This window comes from Helianthus annuus, chromosome 6 (assembly GCF_002127325.2).
Source record: "Helianthus annuus cultivar XRQ/B chromosome 6, HanXRQr2.0-SUNRISE, whole genome shotgun sequence".
In the NCBI taxonomy this organism is placed as follows: domain Eukaryota; kingdom Viridiplantae; phylum Streptophyta; class Magnoliopsida; order Asterales; family Asteraceae; genus Helianthus; species Helianthus annuus.
Genome location: NC_035438.2, coordinates 107315616 through 107336367, shown reverse-complemented (window position 1 = coordinate 107336367; position 20752 = coordinate 107315616). Strand labels below are relative to the sequence as shown.

The following is a 20752-nucleotide window of genomic DNA, read 5'->3' as shown; positions in this document are numbered from 1 at the left end:
AAAGGGCTGCTGCATGCTATCATACTAACGACATGTTGGATGATTTGGAAGGCTCGAAAAGACGTAATTTTCAATGGCAAACGAGTATCTATCGGAAAGATAGTTGGGGACGTGCAGAACTCGACTTTTCTATGGATTAACAATAAACAAAAAAAAAATAAGTGTTTAATTAATTAAGTGAATAAACATGAACACATATTTATTCAATTTATTTAGCCATTTAGCCGGCATCACCTAATAATGAAAGTATCAGCTCATTGCTTTAGTTTTTAGGCCTCCTGGTTTTTCAATAACCATTCTTTATAAAACTATCGTTCGTAATAACACTTAGAAGTCATTGTGAATTGACTAAAATAACAAACACTCAGGAAATAAGCTTAAGTTAAAAATATCGTTCAAATGGTTGTTCGTTTGCGTCCGTTTATGTTCGTAAACCAACGAACAAACATGAATATGCTAAGTTTCTTAATGAACTAACACGATGAACACAATTGTTCATAGGCCTTTTTAATTAGGGATCATTAAACAAGATTCTTGTTGATAATTACAAAAGACAAAGCATTCATCTTGTTATGTAATGTACCAGCAAGATTAGATTAGATTAGATGCTTCACTATATAGAAACCAGCAACTAGGCACATATATCTAAATTAATTAGCCAAGGTACACCGAAAACCAAAAGGAAAACATTAGAAATACGACATTAGCACGAAACAAGATCGACTATCCTTTCTTTCACCTTTGGCATTTCCACGCAGAAACAGAGAAAAGGGGCCGGTCTTGCCAGCACATCACCACACACCCATTCTCTTCTTTGAGCCTACACCCATCACAACTATACCCTTGAAGCAATCTGCGCGACTGCAAAAGCGCATAATAGCTCAAAGGGGCGCACCAGAATCCAGCTAAATCCAGTCTTTGAGCCCACTTATCGAGCTTTTCATGCCTCTCTTTTCTCTCCCCACCTTCACAAGAGATAATGTTCTTGATCTCCTCTCCAAATAACATCTTTTCCACCTTCAATCTCTCCATTGAAGTTCGTGGTAAACTCGATTCCAAACAGTCAAATAACGCAGCATAGAAGTATAAAGATTCTGAAAGTCTCTCCATTAGAGAGGGTTTGTTATGATCAGAATCTTGCTCCGCGATCACCATTACTTTTGGTGACAAACCCCTCAACGCGTTTAAAAATCCTTCTATTTTTGTTGAAGTGATGGTACCAGATAAAGGGGATGACGAGGCAGTATCTTGACTCGGGCTATACCCGTTGACCAAATCTTTTTGATTCACATGGAAAACTCTGTGCAAGTTAACCCCTTTTGAGTTACTATTCGATTTAACGACTTCGCCGTCTGGTGCCAACAACGAATGGAACTGTAGAACCGAGCTAATTGCCAAAGCCTCCCCTGTTTTAACGTTCAGTTTTTCGACATCAAGATTCTCTAGTTTGCTCACAATGGGATTAAACTGAAATGGGATATCTAACTTCTCAGCTTCTTCAGTCAAAACTCTAGCCATCTGGTCTAAAACCTCTTTTTGTTGATGCACACCCGTGATCCTCAAATGCGGAGGCCCCTCAGGGCGCGCGCTGAGGTCACGAACCAGCGCGCACCACTGAGTAGGTTCAGCCGCATTAAGATCAACCACATGAACCATCTTCTCCCCTTCCATAGCCTCAATTATGGCTTGATTAGTTATGACAAATGCTATTTTCAAATAAGGAAAGTAGTCGAAAAACATCTTTCTAACCAAAGTGTTGTCAGAGGCAAATGATACCTTAGTAGAATGAAGAGCTTTATAGATTCCGGGCCATGTTTTGAGCATTCGATTGGCGAGTGCTTGAGCGAAATAGGAGGCGATACGTTGCATTGTATCGCCTTGGGGTGAGGCGAGATGGGAGATTTGATCAAGGGCAATATTGGCATGTTCAAAGTTAGCTGAAGCTACATGTTTAGCGCAAGTGAGTAACAAATGAATCAAACACAAACCCCTTTCTTCTGATTTGAGCTCCTTGAGCCATGGGTATCCCATTCCAGATTGGGCTGGTGTTGAAGTCACAGATGATGATGATCCATCATCTTGAAACATTTCAACTCAACAAAAAGAAGAGCAATGAAAGGCAAACAAGATAACGACTTTGGGGTTTGTTTCTAGTGATGAACAGCAACAACGAAAGTATGAACAATGGGTTTTGAAATTCATCAAAAACCCAACTCAAATCTCACAACTGAAATCAAAGAAGACGAGATTATGGGGTTTTGTAGAGAGAGAGAGAGAGAGAGAGAAACTTGAAGGGTAATCAGTCAGTGAGGCGGTTTGTTTGATCGTGAATTTACAAAGATGTGAAAACAAAGAAGATGTGGGAGAACAAATGGCGTGCGATTTGTATTTGTTTTTGTCTTCACTGATTTTGTGTCGATTAGTGTTGCAGAAGAATATGTGAAGAAGAGTGCTCTCTCTCTCTCTCTCTCTCTCTATACCAAAACTGCTTATTTGTCATCGCTTAAGTGGATAGGGAATCAAGAGGAAACCTCATGCAGGCTTCTACTTTTTTAATTTATAAATGTTACATTTGCCTTTTCAATTGGTGTTACAAACAAAAAAAAAAAAAAAAGAACCAGAATTGATTATAACTTGTATACGTAATTGTTGTGATAAAATTGGTGTTACAAAAAATTAAAAGGAACTGATTATAATACCTAATTGTTGTGATATCTAAAGTATATTGAGTGATAAATACATTGTTAATATTGTATTTCCTGATGAATGTATTATTTGTAGCGTAGTTTAATGGTGTTTCCTTGTATTAACTAGAGAATTGAATACATTACTCGTAAAAATATAGAGTTTGTTCGCGGAATTTTGCTTGAAACTTTTGCCTAATCGCTTTGTTTTTCTTGTGTTTGATGTGTCATGAGTAATTAAACTCAATACATCAACATTAGGGAAAATAAAGTTGGGTCAACAACAAAATTACAATTAAAATTGGCAAATTGGAAATAAATAATCCCAACTCACTGTTATTGGCCAATAATAATCCCAACTCATTTAATCACCAATAATAATCCGAACTTTTCACTTTAGTTTGTAAAATGATCCCAGTTAAAAAAACACTAACTTGGTTAAAAAAATGTTGATGTGGAGTGACATGTGTGTTCCAACGTGGCAGTTTAATTAAAAATGAAAGCCAACTCATAAGCCAGCTGTGTATAAATCATTTCACCCCCAAATAATTACAACTATCCCCAAATAATTACCACTATCCCCAAAAACAACACAGAGCATCACGATCAAGAGAAACCCTAATCACATTCGACAGAGCAAACGATCAAGATTTTCAGGTTTGTTTTTAGTTCATTCTTCTTGTTTTTATCTGTGATTCAATCCTAATCCACTATTAAACCCATCAGGATGGATGACAAAGTCATCGTAAAAGCCTGGCATGGTGGGAAGCTGAAACAAAAGCCAAGATTGCACTATGAAGGTGGTGAAACTTATATGTTTGAAGTTGAAGTAGATAAGATGTCCTATTTTGAGTTGATGGATTATGTGATTGAAGGTGGGTATTACAAAAGTAGGGATTTTGAAATTTATTACTTGATGCCTCGAAAGAAGTTTTCTGATGGTATTGTGCAGTTGAAGAACGACAAAGATGTGATCGATATGTTGAAGTATTTGGGGGATAAAGATGCCAGGCATATACTACATCTGTATGCACAAGGTAAGTCTATTGGACTAGATGACCAACCCACTGTAGCCCAAAATGAAGCCCAACCAAAAGCCCATACTGTAGCCCAAAATGAAGCCCAACCAAAAGCCCATACTGTAGCCCAAAATGAAGCCCAACCAAAAGCCCAATCAGAAGCCCAACTAGTTGTGAAAGGGTTTACTAAGTCTCTTGCAAGCAGGGTATTAACACCAACCAAAAAATTGACAAAGTTATTCAATTGCCCTGATACAAGCACACCTCATGTTATAGCTGATGTTGTACCTGATGTTGTACCTGATGCTGAACTGGATGGATCTGATAAAGACAAAGTTGGATCTGCTTTAGAAAGTGAAGAAGAAGATGGTGACTGGAGGCCAGATGAATCTGAAGAAGATGCTGGTACAGATGATGATGATGAGGAGTGGAGGGCATCTGTTGCTGCTATAAAGGAAAACAATTTATCAAAGAAACAGTTGGTTGAAAAATTATTGAAAGACTTCAAGTGCAACAACTTTGTTGAAGAAGAACAATACAGTGATGCTAGCAGCTATGAGGACTCAGGTGAAGATGTTAATTCACCAGGAGAGAGTGAGGATGATGACATTAGGGGGAAGAAGTACAAGGTTGATGTTCCAGTTGTAAGTGAAAATACTGACTGGACTAAATGGGTTTGGGTAGTTGGTACACGGTTCCCTACTAGGGATGCTGTTAAAGATGCATTTAGAAGCTATGCTGTTATGAATGGAAGGAATCTTAAAATATCAGTAAGTGACAACAACAGGCTTGGAAGACTAGGTGTTATTTGTGTTAACGATTGTCCATTTAAGGTTTATGTATCTTTCCATAAAAGAAAGTGTTGCTTCATTGTTAAGACTGTAGTTAATGAACACACATGTCAGAGAAATATGTTGAAGAATAGACAGTTAACTGCTTCCTTCGTAGCTAGCCAGTTTCTACCAATTTTCAAAGCTAATCCTAGTTGGAAAGCAAAGGAAATCCAGGATGCAATTAAAGAAAAATTCAAGGTCCTAGTAAGTAAATGGCTAGTTTACAAGGCAAAGAGTTATGCCAATAGGAAACTGCATGGTTCAATGAAAGACCACTATGGAAAGATGGGTTCATACTTAGCAGCACTGAAAGCAGAAAATCCAACCTCTACTTTCGAACTTATCACTGTACCATCAGAGTATTATGGTGTGGATGGGGGTACAGAGGTTTTCTTTAGGCTATTTATCTGTTTTGATCCAGTTAAGAAGGGATTTTTAGCAGGCTGTAGAAGGCTTATGTGTCTAGACGGCTGTTTTGAAGACATTTCTAGGTGGTATGTTATTGGTTGCAATAGGTAGGGATGGGAATGGTCAAATGTTTCTAGTTGCTTGGGCAGTTGTAGAAGGAGAGAATAATGACAGCTGGGGGTGGTTCATGAATGAATTGAAGAAATGCTTAGGAATAACGGATGAAGGGAAGGGTTGGACACTAGTCTCTGACCAGCAAAAGGTATCATGTGAATTGAATTATGTTCTGTACTTAGAAGTAGTATTACATATGTGAATTGAATTATGTTCTGTACTTAGAAGTAGTATTACATATGTGAATTGAATTATGTTCTGTACTTATTTCAGGGGTTATTGAATGTTGTTGCCTCTATATGGGGTAATGCTGAGCATAGGAATTGTGCTAGGCACATATATGCCAATTGGCACAAAAAATTCAAGGGTGATGATCTTAAGGAGTTATTTTGGAGGGCTGCTAAAGCATACAATACAGCTGATTTCAAAAGGGCAATTGAAGAAATGAGAGATGTAGATGCTAAGGCAACTGATGCATTTCTGGATCAGAATCCTAAGTGCTTTTGTAGGTACTATGTACAACGTGAGACTAAGACTGATGTTATTGTCAACAATATGGCTGAAACATTCAATGGATTCATCATACAGTCCAGAGCAAAGCATATCATTGACATGCTGGAAGATATAAGGTTGGCAGTTATGACCAAGTTAGTAACAAAGCACAATGAGATGTCCCGTAAAAATGTGGTTGTTTGCCCTAGGATTCAAGCCAAGAAGCTTGATAAAGAGAAAGAGAAAGCTTATCTTTGTACTGTGTATCCTTCAAGTAACACTGTGTTTCAAGTCAAGAGCTTTGACGATGTATCTGTGGATATTGTGAAGAGAAGCTGTACATGTGGGAAGTGGGACTTGACAGGCATTCCATGTTATCATGTGTGTGCAGTTGCAGCGTTTATGCATAAGAATTCTGAAGACTTTGTTCATAGTTACTTGACCAAAGAGGTGTATCTCAGGTCCTATGAGTACACTATCCCACCACTGCCTTCGGAAAAATATTGGCCAATTGTTGATCTACCTTTGGACCCTCCACCAGTGACGATTGGGCCAGGAAGACCAAAAAAGAACAGAAAAAAGGATCCACAGGAAACCAAGAAAAAAACTGGGAAGCTAGGTAGGCATGGTACACTCATGAGTTGTAAAAACTGTCATGAAAGAGGTCATAACATTTCAAGATGTAAGAAACCTGCAGCTGAAGGTAGCCAAGTCACAAGAAAGAGGGGCAGGCCTAAAAAGTCAGCTGATGCACAACCTTCTCAGTCAACAGCAGCCCCACAAGTTTCTCAGTCCACTCAGCAATCACAGGGGAATGTAGCATCACAACAAACTCAGAGGCAAGCTAAGAGGGGGAGGCCAAAAAAGATCTCAAAATCCACAAATGAATCAGCTGAATGAAGCCTTTTGTTGAAATGCTTTTGTGTTGTTTAATGCTTTTGTGTTGTTTATGTTGAAACTGGTAGTATGTCTTATGTCTGTCTTATGTTTTGGATGTTGAAACTGGTAGTATGTCTTATGTCTGTCTTATGCTTTTGTGTCCAGATTTTAATGTCAAGTATGTCCAGGTTTTAATGTCAACTGTGTTTGGATGGAACTATAATGTCCATTTTTGGTCAATTGTGTAAAAAGGCTTGGTCAATTGTGTCCATATACTTATCCGAAAGTCATTACAGTCACTACATCGCTTGGAAAAAGGACACATTACATAATCAAACATGTCAAAATAACCAAAACCCAATTCATAGTCAAAACAAGATTCATATACTTATCCGAAAGTCATTACAGTCACTACATCGCTTGGAAAAAGGACACATTACATAATCAAACATGTCAAAATAACCAATACATTGATAATGCAATACAGACAACTGCCAAAAAACATGCTTTCTTTGAAGACTTTCTTAATCTCCGATTTTCTTCTTCTAACACCCCACAGTTGCATTCCCTTGCTAATACATCATCCACCTCTTGTTTCCACACAAAGAATTTACAATCAGATCTCTGAAATGAACATGCCATTAAAAACAACCTATTAAATTACGAGAAAGTGATGAAATCAGATTGCCAAGCAAATTCAATAACTTACAGGCCATAGAGGGCATCCGTAAAACTCTTCACCATGCCTTGAGCTTCGATTTCCAGCCACCCTACGAATTGCAAGCAATTCATGGTTACAATAAACATTACCATCGGTGCCAAGTCTAAAAATTTCGGGGTTTTGTGAACGAATTGAAGGAGATGAAGATGAAGAGTTTGAGCTCACTGGGGATCGACTTAATTTGATCAATTAGGGTTTGAGCTCATTGGGGATAGAGTGAACGAATTAGGGTTTTGAAGAAATTGGGGGTGAAATGATTTATACACAGATGGGTAATGTTATAGGTGATTAAATGAGTTGGCTTTCATTTTTAATTAAACTGCCACGTTGGAACACACATGTCACTCCACATCAGCATTTTTTTAACCAAGTTAGTGTTTTTTTAACTGGGATCATTTTACAAATAAAGTGAAAAGTTCGGATTATTATTGGTGATTAAATGAGTTAGGATTATTATTGGCCGATAACAGTGAATTGGGATTATTTATTTCCAATTTGCCATTAAAATTTGTCTTAGTGGGTTGACACAGAGTTTAATGAGTAGTTGAAATTGAAATAATTTCTCATTTGAAATCTAAAGATCTGTTGCATAACAAAAACTTGTCTATTATATTCGTCACGAAGATCTAGTTCGCACTCAATCATAAATTGAATCTCACAAAGGAGTATCAAGAATGGATGTTATGGTGATGTAGATATAGATAATTTAATCTAACGTTTTAAAACTTGTCCTTCCTTTATCTTTTATTATTAAGTTGTGCCACGCATCTACACAAATGATTAATTTTGTCACAAAATTAGAATATTTGTCGTAATTTGGTATATTTATAAGCTCGAACGTACGTTTTCATTTGTACGTATTATTAAAACTACAATATTTGATATAATTATTCGAAAAAGGATTCGACAAAATGTTTTTTTGGCATGTCTTAATGTGGAGGGGGAATCAAAGAGGTGTGTCCAAAATGTCTTTCGCTTTTATTATCCCAACTTACTGCATCCTTCCAAACACACCATACCAAAACCAAAACACTAAATGCTCTTCACAACCATCTGTCCCCCTTTTCTTGTGTAAACAAAATCATAAATATATATCACACACCTTCCTTTATTGTAAGGATAATAATATAAAAATGAACTTTACATATAGCTCAATGTAAGTAACTTATTACCATTATCTCAATAAGAATAATATAAAAAATGAACTTCACATATAGCTCAATGTAAATAACTTATTACAATTATCTAAATAATTTAAAATTATATAGTAAAAGCAAAACATAAACACTTGTGAACTTAAATCAAATTTACATACTATAAATGAAGGTTTTTTTTTAATATTTTAGTTGTGAATTGTTAGCTACTAATGAAATATGTTACCTCAACTATTCAAGTACTTATGGTTTCATGTGTAGCGTTTTATTTGTAGCAATTCATCAATATTTATTAGGGGTGTTAAAAAGATCCGGATCTAAAACCGAATCCGAAATATCCTAAAATCCGTATTCGAAATTTCGGATATCCGAAAACCGGATAATCCGAATTTTCGGACTCGAATTCGGATTCGGATATGAATTTCAAAATTTTCGGATAATCCGATTATCCGATATCCAAAAACTATTTTGTTAACAAATATATATACTATATGAGCATTATATTTGGTTTGAAATGTAGTAAAAAAATAGTTAATAATCGGATTCGGATGTGGATTTATGAATATTTTTAGTTTTCAACATTGAAAATTCGGAAAATCGAATAGATGTTTAGTTTTAATCTATGCACGAAACAATTGTTTTCTATTTTTTTTTTATAAATTCGTATATCCGTTTGGATGTCCGAAATTTTCGGATATCCGAAAACCGGATAATCCGATCTTGAATACCCTTAATATTTATAAAGACGATGTTTTAGTCACATATTATATTGTATAGAGCATATTTATCTTACCCTAATGTTGGTGACCTGAAGAAACACCAAGTCTAAATCGTAGGGTTTATCCTTGAGAGGGTGATCTCATCAAGAAGGTTAATCCTTTCCTTCCTCTATCAATGGTTGGAATATGATCTGCAAAACAATAACACCGTGAAGCTCGTTACAAGGAGGAGTAATATGGATTCTCCTTATAACGACCTTCCGGTGTGAGAAGAAGTATCGTTTAAGAACAATAAATGAGTGTGTGTTAAGAATAAGAGAGTGAGAGAGCTGATCCTTAAACAGATGGTTGAAGGTTGGTATTTATAGCCGAAGAGTGTGGATAAAGGAATGGGCTGGTGGGCCTTGGGCCGAACATCGCCAACAAGGAATATCCGGTTTGTCTCCTCTAACACGACTGTTAGTGCTCACAGAGGATTGACAGTTTTGCTAAACGTAGCGTGTTAAACGGGTTGTGTCATGTTTTGCTAACTATATATATGTGTTTGTCGATAATGAATAAAATGAGAACATCTTTATAATTAAAATCAAAGAAAAGTGTATCTGCTAATATCCGCTTGAACCACTATTACATGCTACAATGGCGGAACCATAGGAGGGTTAGTGTCACACCCCAACCGATGGCGGAATCATTGGGGTACGGCACTAGGCGAATCAGATTGCTCAAGAGAATCCATAACACTATTTAGTGACAATATTTAATGCGTTCATTATCCCATACTAATAAACAATATTTCATCAAACAGTTATACAGATTTCATGTCTCTCAAACAACACAAATCCGACAACCTAGATTTTATGTGGGTTTCTAGACTCCCTAGTCTTGATTCGAGATAAACTGCGATTAACCTGCAACATACGTTAAAATAAAGTCAATACAAAGAGTATTGGCGAGTATACAAGTTTGCATAGATATAGTATAGAATGCGTTTACGCATAACCAGCATGTAACACATAATAAGCGAATCAATTAAGCTACCAACAATGCTACAACCTAACCACGGGACTGCGTTTGAGAGTATGCGCGACACATGTTCAGCGAACACGTGAAGTAAAGTGATGTGATCCCTAGCAACCCCTGTCCGCAACAGGTGCTGAGTCCAAACTATAGTGCTATCGTTGCTAGAAGCGATATAGTGTAACACTGTATAAGCATAGTAACAAGCATTCATCGATCACGTATAACATACGAGAGCGGTTAGCGTTCATAAAGTGTTTGCGTTGTGTGTTGTTGTGTTTTGATAGAGAACGTATGTAACACCCAAAAGTGCGTTAAAAGAAAATGGGTTCGAGTATACTCACAGTGTGTGTTTAGAAAGTAAACACAATCTGGATTGGATTGAGGGAGCGTGTTGAGTTAGCCTGTATACAGAAGCAAAAGTCTTTGAGCAGAGTGTTGAACAGTGCGTAAACAGAATGGCGAAAGGTTAAGTGTTCGACAGGTGATCCGAACAGATGGTTATCCGGACGGATGACCATTTGAACAGTGCGTAAACAGAATGGCGAAAAGTTAGTGTTTGTGTGTGATTTTGATGAAGAAGATGATGTAGAAGAGATTAGAGATGAAGACTGTACAAGATTTGAGATGAAAAGCTTACAAAATGGTCTTGAATCGCGATTGAGAGCGTGTGAGCGGATGAGAGAACCAAAATGTTGAAATGAGACACAATGGCCCTATTTATAGGTGAGGGTGAGAGTTAAGGCGGTGCGATCGAATGGGTTGTGATCGGATGGCTTCGTCCGGTCGAATGGCCATCCGGGCGGATGGCCATCCGGGCGGATGACCATCCGAGCGGATGTCCATCCGAGCGGATGTCCATTCGGACAGCGGAGCTTGTGCGAGTTAGTTTCCAACTTCGGCTTGTTTGGTGCGTTTTGTTGCGTTAATCATTGTGGGTACTTTAAGCGTTTTAGTGAGATAAGTAGTATTGTGTTATGTTGCGTTTCAGTGCGATAAGTTGAGTTGCGCGTGCGCGTTCTAACAAGTCTTGAAACTTAGGTATATATAACTAATAATATAATATAATAGGTCATAGCATAAGTAACCGCGTTTCGAGTTTGCGTTTGCATTTGCGTCGTGTTTGCGTTTGTGAGTAGCATTACTATATGCGAAAAGAAAATGTAAGCGTTGTGATATAGCGTGTTGTAGTAAGCGATGTGTTTGCGAAAATATGCGAAGAAGCGTAGTTTGTGATATGGTTTACATTATGATCCGAATCTCTGGTGCTTAGGCGTAATGAGTGTAGCTAGAGTAACAAGCGCGAAAGTGCGAGTTGTTACAGTTAGAGGGGTCAGTTGACCCTCCGGCTGGTTGAACTTTCCGGTAACAGGATATATTTAATGTAATAGCGTTTAGGGAGATTGATCCTCAACTTATCAACGTTAAGGTAGTTGAAAGGAAAAACGAGAGTAAAAATGGAACAATTTCATGGATGACGAAGGCTAAGGGTGGTTCATGTGAGTGAAGATAAATTGTTTTTTCATGTAAAGAAAAAAGAGAAACCAAAAACACTAATTAAACGATATTTAATGTTTATTTAACTTATGTTGGAATATGAGAAACTTGTTTTCATAATAAACATTAAATGTTTTCTGTCACACTTCACTTTTTTATTATTTTTATGAATTCAAGTTTTTAAATCTATTTGATTTTTGTTAATATATAGATAGGTATTTAACCATCACTAGTGCTTTAGTGGTGGCCACGGATATTTAAGTTCCACCTATGGTGGGCCCGGGTAAGTTTTCCCCTCCAGGTCTCAAGTTCGAGTCTGGATGATAGGGAAGTTCAAGTTTGGGTGATAGAGGTTTATCATTGAAGGGTTTAAATAGTACGGACCCGGCTAAGATAACGTATGCTAGGCCTCCCGACATTCGCGAATAATTCACACCTTCAAAAAAAAAAAGATAGGTATTTATGAATTCAAGTTTTTAAATCTATTTGATTTTTGTTAATATATATATATATATATATAAGTAGACTGTATTATGCTATTATTACATATAATAATGGTATTTTACAATAAAAAAGTTTGTTTAACATTTGTTCTCGAGCATGTTATATACGGATTGATAAAAAAGAAAATTACATTGACCCCCTTATTGAAATTTTCTGTTTGTTAACAAATTTGGGATGTGTACGATGGAATCCAACATACAAGCATATAAAGAAAAGATGAATTGGTACATAATTAGCCCAAAACATATCCCAATCTTTTTTTATATAAATTCCTTCTTATCAAACAAACATTCACTGTAAAATTACAAAATTTCATTTAAATTTACTTAAACCATTATGTAAGTAGGTAAAAAGATTATCAAGGGAAAGAAACATAACAATATTAAGAGCACCCAGTTGCCAATCCAGATCCTGATCCCATTCCTGGACTGGACATACCAAACAAACAAAGTTAGAATTAAATCTCCATTCAAGCTGTTCAAGATTTCTTGTGACATGCATCTATTGACCCATTTTTTACGAGCCAGTTGATCCGGGTTTGTTTTATCTTTAACACGCTAAGCATCCGTAACTAAGAACCTTTTACCTAGAAAGGAAACATGTCATTGAGTCTCCTAGAGTATATTTTTATTGCATAATACCTACAGCTCATGAGCTGTGAAGAGTTCCAATCGGGCTGACAGGCTTATGTGCCGAGCTCTAGCTTCACATGACTAGGCTCACGAGCTTAAACGGCCCTATTATCTAATACACTAAACATATATTTACATAATAAAAATTGGTATGATAAAAATAATTAAATACTTATGCTGTATAAAAAAATAATATTTTTTTTAATATATAAAAATAAGTATAAACGTATTCAAATTAACAATTAAAAAATTTAGTAAAATAATGAGTCAAGGCCGAACCAAATGAAACTTGGCCCAGATGTTGTCTGAATCCAAAAAACAAGACAAGAGTAGAAGTAAACACAAACCTTTTATGATGATGACGAATGGTCTTGGATCTGCGCAAGGGCAACAGCAATCTGAGCACCAAGACCAGCATTGTTCTTCACAAGTGCAATGTCTAAACCTTATTAAGAACACAACATTTGCATTCTTCCACCAACAACTTATCTATGTTTTCGGATACTATTATTGTGAAAAATATTGTTTATGTAAAAATAATTAACACAAGAATTATTCATAAAAAAGATTTATTAATATATATAGAAAAAGTGTAAAATACATTACGGCTTAACGTACATCACGTACGACAACGTGCGTGATTTGGGTTTTTTAGTCTATAACGTGCGTGATTTTGAAATGAACGTGCGTAATTACCTGTCGTACATTAAGCCGTAATGTACGTTAACTGGCCTCTCTCTCTATATGTATAGGGAGAGGATCATGAGAAAACTACATATAAATGAGAAAACTAGAAAACTAACTAAAAAAGCCTAAAAAAAGCTAAAAAAACATACCAATTTTTTTTTACAACTTTTTATAAAACATCGCTATTTTATATATAAAAAAATTTCAAAAAAACTTGTACCGCACATGTGCATTATATGTGTACTACACATGTGCATTACATGCTTAAAATTAGTTTTTTGAGTCTAGTTTAGCTTTTAGGGTTGGTTTTTTGGAGGTTTAGGATTAGGATTAGGTTTTTGGGTGTGTGTGTGGGGGGGGGGGGGGGGGGTGTTTAGGTTTTCGAGGGGTGAGGGGTTTAGGTTTTTTTCGGGTTTATGTTTAGGGTTTAGTTTTAGGTTTTCGGGAGGGGGGGGGGGTTAGGCTTTTGGTGGGAGGGTGAATTTAGGTGTTTGGGGGGTGGGGTGAGAGGGTTTAGGTTTTTGGGGGGTGGGTTAAGTGGTTTTGGCTTTCCGTATTAGTGCACATGTGCAGTACAAAAAAAAATTCATATATAAAAAATAGCGATTTTTTAATAAAAAATTGTTATGTTTTTTAGGCTTTTTTAGTTAGATTTTTTGTTTTCTCATTTAAACTAGTTTTCTCATGATCCATCCCCTATATATATACTGCTAAATACATAAAAAAATAATTATACATATAGAAGAATAATTATATATACAGGGCAATGATAGGAAGAAATCTCATATTAGTTAAGAAAACTAAGAAACCCAAATGAATGGACCTCCTTTTCCCACATGCTACACTTTTTTTACAGACGTGTTACGTGTAACAACCAGAGGCTGTCACGTGTTACGTAATAGCTTTTACCTTTTTAGAAAAAGCTGAAAGTCTGCAAAAGTTGTTACACGTAACACGTGGCAGCCTCTGGTTGTTACACGTAGCACAGTCTGCAAAAAGGTGTAACACGTGCCAAAAGGAGGCTTATTCATTTGGGTTTCTTAGTTTTCACAGTCTGCAATATATATATATATATATATAAATATATTTGTGTAAACAAGATAGTTAAAATAACTAACAAATAATAAAAGGGCAGAGCTTGAACTCTGTTAGTTAAACGAGCCGAGCTCAGCTCAAGCTCGGTTTACACCGCTAAGAATACCCTACCCAAGTCAACAACAAGTGTAAGTTTTAAAGGTGGATACTTGACTCGAGAGAAGCTCCTCCGGTCAGTTCATTCACTCGAGAAAGTAGGTAAGGTGTTTCAGCACTGCCTGTTATGCCCTTATCACTGCTCCAAATTACATGTTAATATATTACACACATACATACATACATACATATGGTCATTCACAAATATATATATACACTCATACCTAGCTTCCCTCAGTGCTGTCTGTATAGCAGACTCTATAATGTTACCCGAAACAGAATGTTCTTTTGGTATCGGAATTGCTATCAATATACCCGATTTAAGATCAAGTTTCCTGTTGACCTCTGTTGTCATCAAAGAGATGTTACATAACCACATTAGTATTATGATTACTGAAGAACGAAAAATGATACTTGCCAATTAGGCGAGCGCATTCTTCGGGTGTATCCAGTTGGCATGGCGCCTGCATTGTCATTCATGAGTTGAAGCTCTTACATGATTGCATATTTTAAAATTAAAAAGAAAAACAAGAAAAGCTAAATGACCGGTTCCAAGTTCCAAACATAGATCCCAAACCAGCCGACTTTCTTTAGTTTGGGTGGTTCGGTCCTAGTGCTATCAAGTAAGCATTATCAGTTTTCTAAGAATAACCAACAAATAATTAATTAAATAGATGAATACGAACCTTGCAGCCACTTTTTTCAGAAAAAAAAGCGGGAAAATCATCAGTCCCGTAAGCAACAACAGAGACTCCTTGAGTTTCCTGTAGCAATAGAAATTTACCATTAAAAATGCCATTCCGACAGCCTAATTTTTTACGGAAGAATGAACATACCAAATACTCGAGGGTTCTGGGAATATCTAATATGGACTTTACACCGGCTGATACTACAGTTATAGGAGTTCTTCCAAGCTCAGTAAGATCAGATGATATATCCATAGCTGATACAATTTAAGAATAATTGTTGTTAAAAGCACGTGTACAAATTACAAAGAATATGTAAATATCATAATGCTTACTGCTTTCTCCATGTTTGTGAACTCCACCGATGCCTCCCGTCACAAATATGGATATGCCAACCTGAAGAAAATTGTTCTTGGATTATACTAACAACTACAACTTTAACATTTACAGCCGTAGAGGTGGCATTTTCGACCCAATGGGTTGATTTGTTGAGCATTTAATAGTTATTACCAATGGTAAAACAAAAAAATTAGCTTACAAAGAAATGGACCAAATGTCTTGAAACTCCCAAAGTGTAGCCTGAATGCATAAAACCTCCTAAACGATCGTATCTTATAATAGAATAAATAAATTAAGTTTTTATGTGGTTAACTGTTTATTTAAAAAAAAAAAAAAAAAAACCCTTCAAGATGTGACCCTTACCACCCCGTCCCTATTGTCACCTCTAATATAAAGTACGATTTATAAAAATGATATCTTATTTTGTTTTTTATAATCAGATGTACATATTATCCTCAAATTCGTATTTCTCCGAAATCGCTAAATCTTGTTGTGTGCATATCTTTTAAACATATTGATAAAACCTGGCTCCGACATTGTTATAAAACAATGAAATTACTTCATCAATATTAAGTAGAAAATAAAATTGTAACCTAGATCGCAATTTATAGATAAACTAAAAAGAAGCTTTGTCTATTCTGTGTTGGCCCAGACACAAATACACCACAACCGGATTTGATGCCTAACACGGTCTCAACTCTTTAGTTACATAAAACTAAACTTGACACAGAAAATAAACTGTCCCTAGACCTATATTTAGACTTACCAACAGCTATGCAGTTAATGCGGTAAAATATCGGATATCGGTCAAGGACCGATATTTGAGATATAGGTTATCTCGGTGAGATATCGGTGGGATATCGGTAACTATAATATAATGCAGAATTTTTATATAGCAATTTAACACTAATAATTTAGTGATATATCGGTCAAATATCGATTATATCGGTCAAATATCGGTTATAGCGGTCAATGTCGCCGATAACATCGGTACCGATATTCTGACTGATATTTGACACCGATATTTTACTAGGGGACCGATATAACCGATATATCACCGAGATTAACTGCATAGACCAACAGTACACTATTCCTACTCTAGATACACCACAATAACTATTAAATTCTAACTAAACCAAATTCAAACTTAAAACTTTATCTATTTCTTTCTCTCTCAATCTCTTTTATTTCTTATCTGCCGTTCAAAAAAAAGTTACTTTCTTATCTTCTTATTGGCTTTCTTCTTTTGATCCTAATCCGAATCATTTCCAACATTCTAGACTATCACTAAACTGAAAGAGCAAGATTCTGTCACCGAAAGCAATGTTCATACCGGAAAATAACTATTCTGATTTATTTCCTCTGTCATGCATTCGATTCTGGTGGAAGGATGGCAGCCAAGAATCTCAAAGAACAACAACAACAACAACCATACCCAGTATAATCCCACCTATAGCGAAGCTATTGATAGGGTCTGGGGAGGGTAGGATGTAGGCAAGCCTTACCTCTATCCCAGGGAATACAGAGGCTGCATCCAGTGAGACCCCCGGCTCCAAAAAACCAAAACCAAGACAAAAGCTTCTGCAAACATATATAAGCACACAACTACTAAAAAAGGTGGAAAAGAAAAATAATAAAAATAAACACATAAATAAATAAGTAGTTGTTGGTAAAACTACGACGCCGGGAATAAGTGAAAACTTATAAAAAGCTATATCACACCTCATAGAAAACGAAAAAATTTAAACTCATAAGACGAACCTAGACAAAAAACCAAGCCAAACTCCTAAAACTCCTTAACCTTAATCTTACGTCTCCACGAAGTTCTATCCTCGACCATGTCCTCGAAGAGGTGCAAATCTAGCAAATCTTGCCTAATCCGCTCATCCCAAGTCATTTTCGGCCTACCTCTACTCCTCCTTCCATATACAGTGAGTGTTTCAACTATTCTAATCGGGTCTGTCGTCTGCCTCCTCCTGACATGCCCAAACCATCTCAATCTTCCCTCCCTTATTTTGTCTGAAATACCAGCAACTCCTAATCTTACCCTAAAAACCTCATTATCTTGTCCAACCTAGTATGCCCACACATCCATCTTAGCATCCTCATCTCCGCCACCTCTAGTTTTTGTGCATGAATGGATGGAAAATACTTAGTATTAGAAGAACGTGTTACGCCTATGTTTCAACGGCAAACTGGGTGAGAAGACTGTAGATGATCCCTAGAGTAGTTCAAATTGGCAAAATATGAGTAAAGATCAAGTGGAAGAAAGTCCGTTCATAAGGGTCCAACCAAACCAATGGTGGCAGAAAAGAAGCGGTTTCTTAGAAGAAGTTTGTTGTTGCACCATACAAAACAAGAAAAAATTCAGATGGGTTATGGTGGTAGCCAGCGGTGCGGTCTTCTGAGTTCTAACTTTAGAGATGGTCGGACAAGAAGCCAACCTATTTACTAATCAATGTGTCAATTAGGGTTATTGTTTATTTATAACTGGATCGGAAACAGGTCAAAGTCACACGAAATGTAATCTTGATGCGGAAATTCTCCTAAATCATTCTATTAACAGATATAACTTTTCTAGTCATATTGATAAAAAGTAGGCTTGGTGAACTTGTTCTAACGGGGTCGCGGCAATAAGTTATTTGTTTTGACCTGTAACACAAACCACCCATCGTGCCACCTATAAGCAAAATGAATTAGCCTAAAACAGAAAACACATACCATGGAAGCAAAGATCATGGTTGTAGATACAGTAGTTCCACCGCTACCTCTTGTAGCCACCTGACACGTCAACAAGGGCAATAGTTACATACGTTTATTGAGTCTGAGAGGCCAAGTCGCTTGACATAATAACACGTTGATGAGTTTGACAAATAAACAATCAAATCAAATGGAAACCATAACAAGGTACTCACAACATGCGCAATGTCCCTTCGAGATATCTTTCGAGCACTGGTTCCTAGCTTAGCTAACCTCTCCAGTTCTTCACCATTAAGACCTACAAGTAAAGAAAGTCTTCCAGAACTCAAACACTTAGATGATAAGCCCCAGTCAGTTGTTGTTGTAATATTTCACCATTTTTTTAGAAACACGGATAAGAATACGACTTAGGAAGCATCATAAAAAAATGTGTCTCAGACAAGTGAGAAAAGAAAAGAAAAGTTACCTATGCATGGTATGCCCTCTAAAATAGCAATTGTGGCAGGGACAGCTCCTTTTTCCTTTACAATGGCCTCCACCTCTTTTGCAGTCTCCAAATTTTGAGGATAGGGCATGCCTAGCAAACAAAATTCATCTAGTCATATACATGGACACTCCTAACTTTCACCCAAGGGGGGCAATCCTATCCTATCATCATAATTCCTTGGGATTGCCCTTAACGGAAATAAATAAATAAAAGTTTGTATAACCATAGCATACAAAGAATTACCATGAGAGATTATGGTGGACTCGAGGGCAACAACGGCTTTGCCATTGGCTAAAGCGGTAGTAACATCCTGAGAGATCTTAATAGTCCCCACATTCTGATTCTCATTGCCACTACCCTAATCATCAATTCATCCATTATTATTATTCATTTAACAAATAATATGCAGGAGGGAGGGAGGGAGGAATCTTAATATCTAGATACATACCTTGGTGCTGTTTTTTGTGATGTGGAAATGACGGTGGAGGTTGGCCAGTCTCGACAGCGCGTTGGAAGCCATTGCCGGAATATGATCGCCGATTTCTCTAACTTTTGCTGGGGCTGTTTGGGGGATCCCTGTTTTCTTCTGGTTATTTGTGGACGTCCAAATTTCAAGGGCAACTGATGATGGACCAAGTTACAAGGATCTTAGGTAGGTAGGTTAACTTAATGATACTCCAAGCAACTCATTCATTTGTTACTTTTAAGTTTTAACATAGATTCTTTCTTATATAAAAGAGATTGAACCAAAAATTTATTTTAATGTTGTGACTTGAATCGAATTTCTTCTTTTTCCCAAATCAAAGTGTTTTAAAGGTTCATAGATTCTTGTTAGTAATAATAATAAGACCATGTGTAGTGGTAGAGGGTTATAATGCCCCCACCATGGGGCATTATACGACACGTGGCGTCCTAGTCAGCAAGGAGGCATTATAGCAAAAGTGGCGTAGTGGGACATTATGCCAATAACCCCCATTCAATCATTTCACAATTATTTTTTTTAATTTAAAACATAAAAAAAACTTCATTAATTTAAAAATAAAATTACATTACTTGAAATAAAAATAAAAAAAAAAACTGAAAAAAAAACAGAAAATAAAAAAAAAACTGAAAAACAGAAAATAAAAAAAACAGAAAAAAATAAAAAAACAAAAAAAATAAACTTAAAAAAAATAACATGATCTAGAGTCCATATTTTTCTCTAATTTTTTGGCGACGCATTTGCGCAAGGATCAACGCATCGCCTTGTAGGTGGTCGATTGGTTTGGACAAAAACTCGATGTCCTTTTCCATTTGCCTCGCCTCTTGCATCTCGTTAAATTTTTTGGTTTCGGCCACTCGTTCCTTCATAATCTCATAACGTTGGTGGCCGAGGTCGCGAATGTCTTGGAGACGACAGTTCATCTCCTCGAAATCTTCCTTTAACTCGAGATCGGAAGACGACTCGACCGTTTTTTTCCCGGTTCCCTTTCTTCTACCGGTGGGTCGGACCAACTCTTCTTGAATTCCTCATCAACGAACATTGCGGGCATCCGATGTCGGAGTTGACGGGTCAACGGAGAATGATGTTTTTGACCTTTTAGCCCGACGTCTACTACTAGAAGTCATTGGATTAACTACCGCCCACTTTGGACTTTTTCGTAGTAGCTCCCAACACTTGTAGTACGTGAAAGGGCATTTTGTCCTCTCGAACTCCTCCAAACTCTTCGTTAAAACCCCCACGTCACCTTCACCGCTCGGCCGATTATCGTAGTTACGTTGGAAGACTTCTTGGAACGCACGACACTTGTTGTTGATGTCGGTCCATTTGCTAGAAATTGAATCTTTGTCCCGATGTTCGCCTTGACCCCACGTGCTAAAGAATAGTGCTCGAACCCTATCCCAAAAAACCGGGCCCGTTTGAAAGTTTGCTACAAAAATAAAAAAATAATAAGTTGTACGTTAAAAATTAAAGTAACAAAATAAGTAAATAAAAATTTATATAAAATA

General features: G+C 36.7%; 2 protein-coding genes across 2 annotated transcripts; both read right to left on the bottom strand.

The window, feature by feature from the left end:
- Window positions 1–567: 567 nt before the first annotated feature.
- Window positions 568–2510, bottom strand: LOC110865844 (scarecrow-like protein 3). Its single transcript, XM_022115174.2, has one exon. The coding sequence runs from the start codon at window positions 2086–2088 to the stop codon at window positions 736–738; it is 1353 nt and encodes a 450-aa protein (XP_021970866.1). The 5' UTR covers window positions 2089–2510; the 3' UTR covers window positions 568–735.
- Window positions 2511–12247: 9737 nt separating this feature from the next.
- On the bottom strand, window positions 12248–19428 carry LOC110865845 (pseudouridine-5'-phosphate glycosidase). The gene is made up of 13 exons (XM_022115175.2): window positions 19212–19428; window positions 19007–19121; window positions 18743–18853; window positions 18492–18574; window positions 18298–18357; window positions 15573–15633; window positions 15388–15494; window positions 15238–15315; window positions 14970–15015; window positions 14776–14896; window positions 14605–14690; window positions 13021–13112; window positions 12248–12469 (listed from the first exon to the last, which is right to left on the bottom strand). Exons 1-12 carry the CDS (start codon window positions 19281–19283, stop codon window positions 13024–13026), a joined length of 1029 nt encoding a protein of 342 aa, XP_021970867.1. The 5' UTR covers window positions 19284–19428; the 3' UTR covers window positions 12248–12469; window positions 13021–13023.
- Window positions 19429–20752: the final 1324 nt, after the last annotated feature.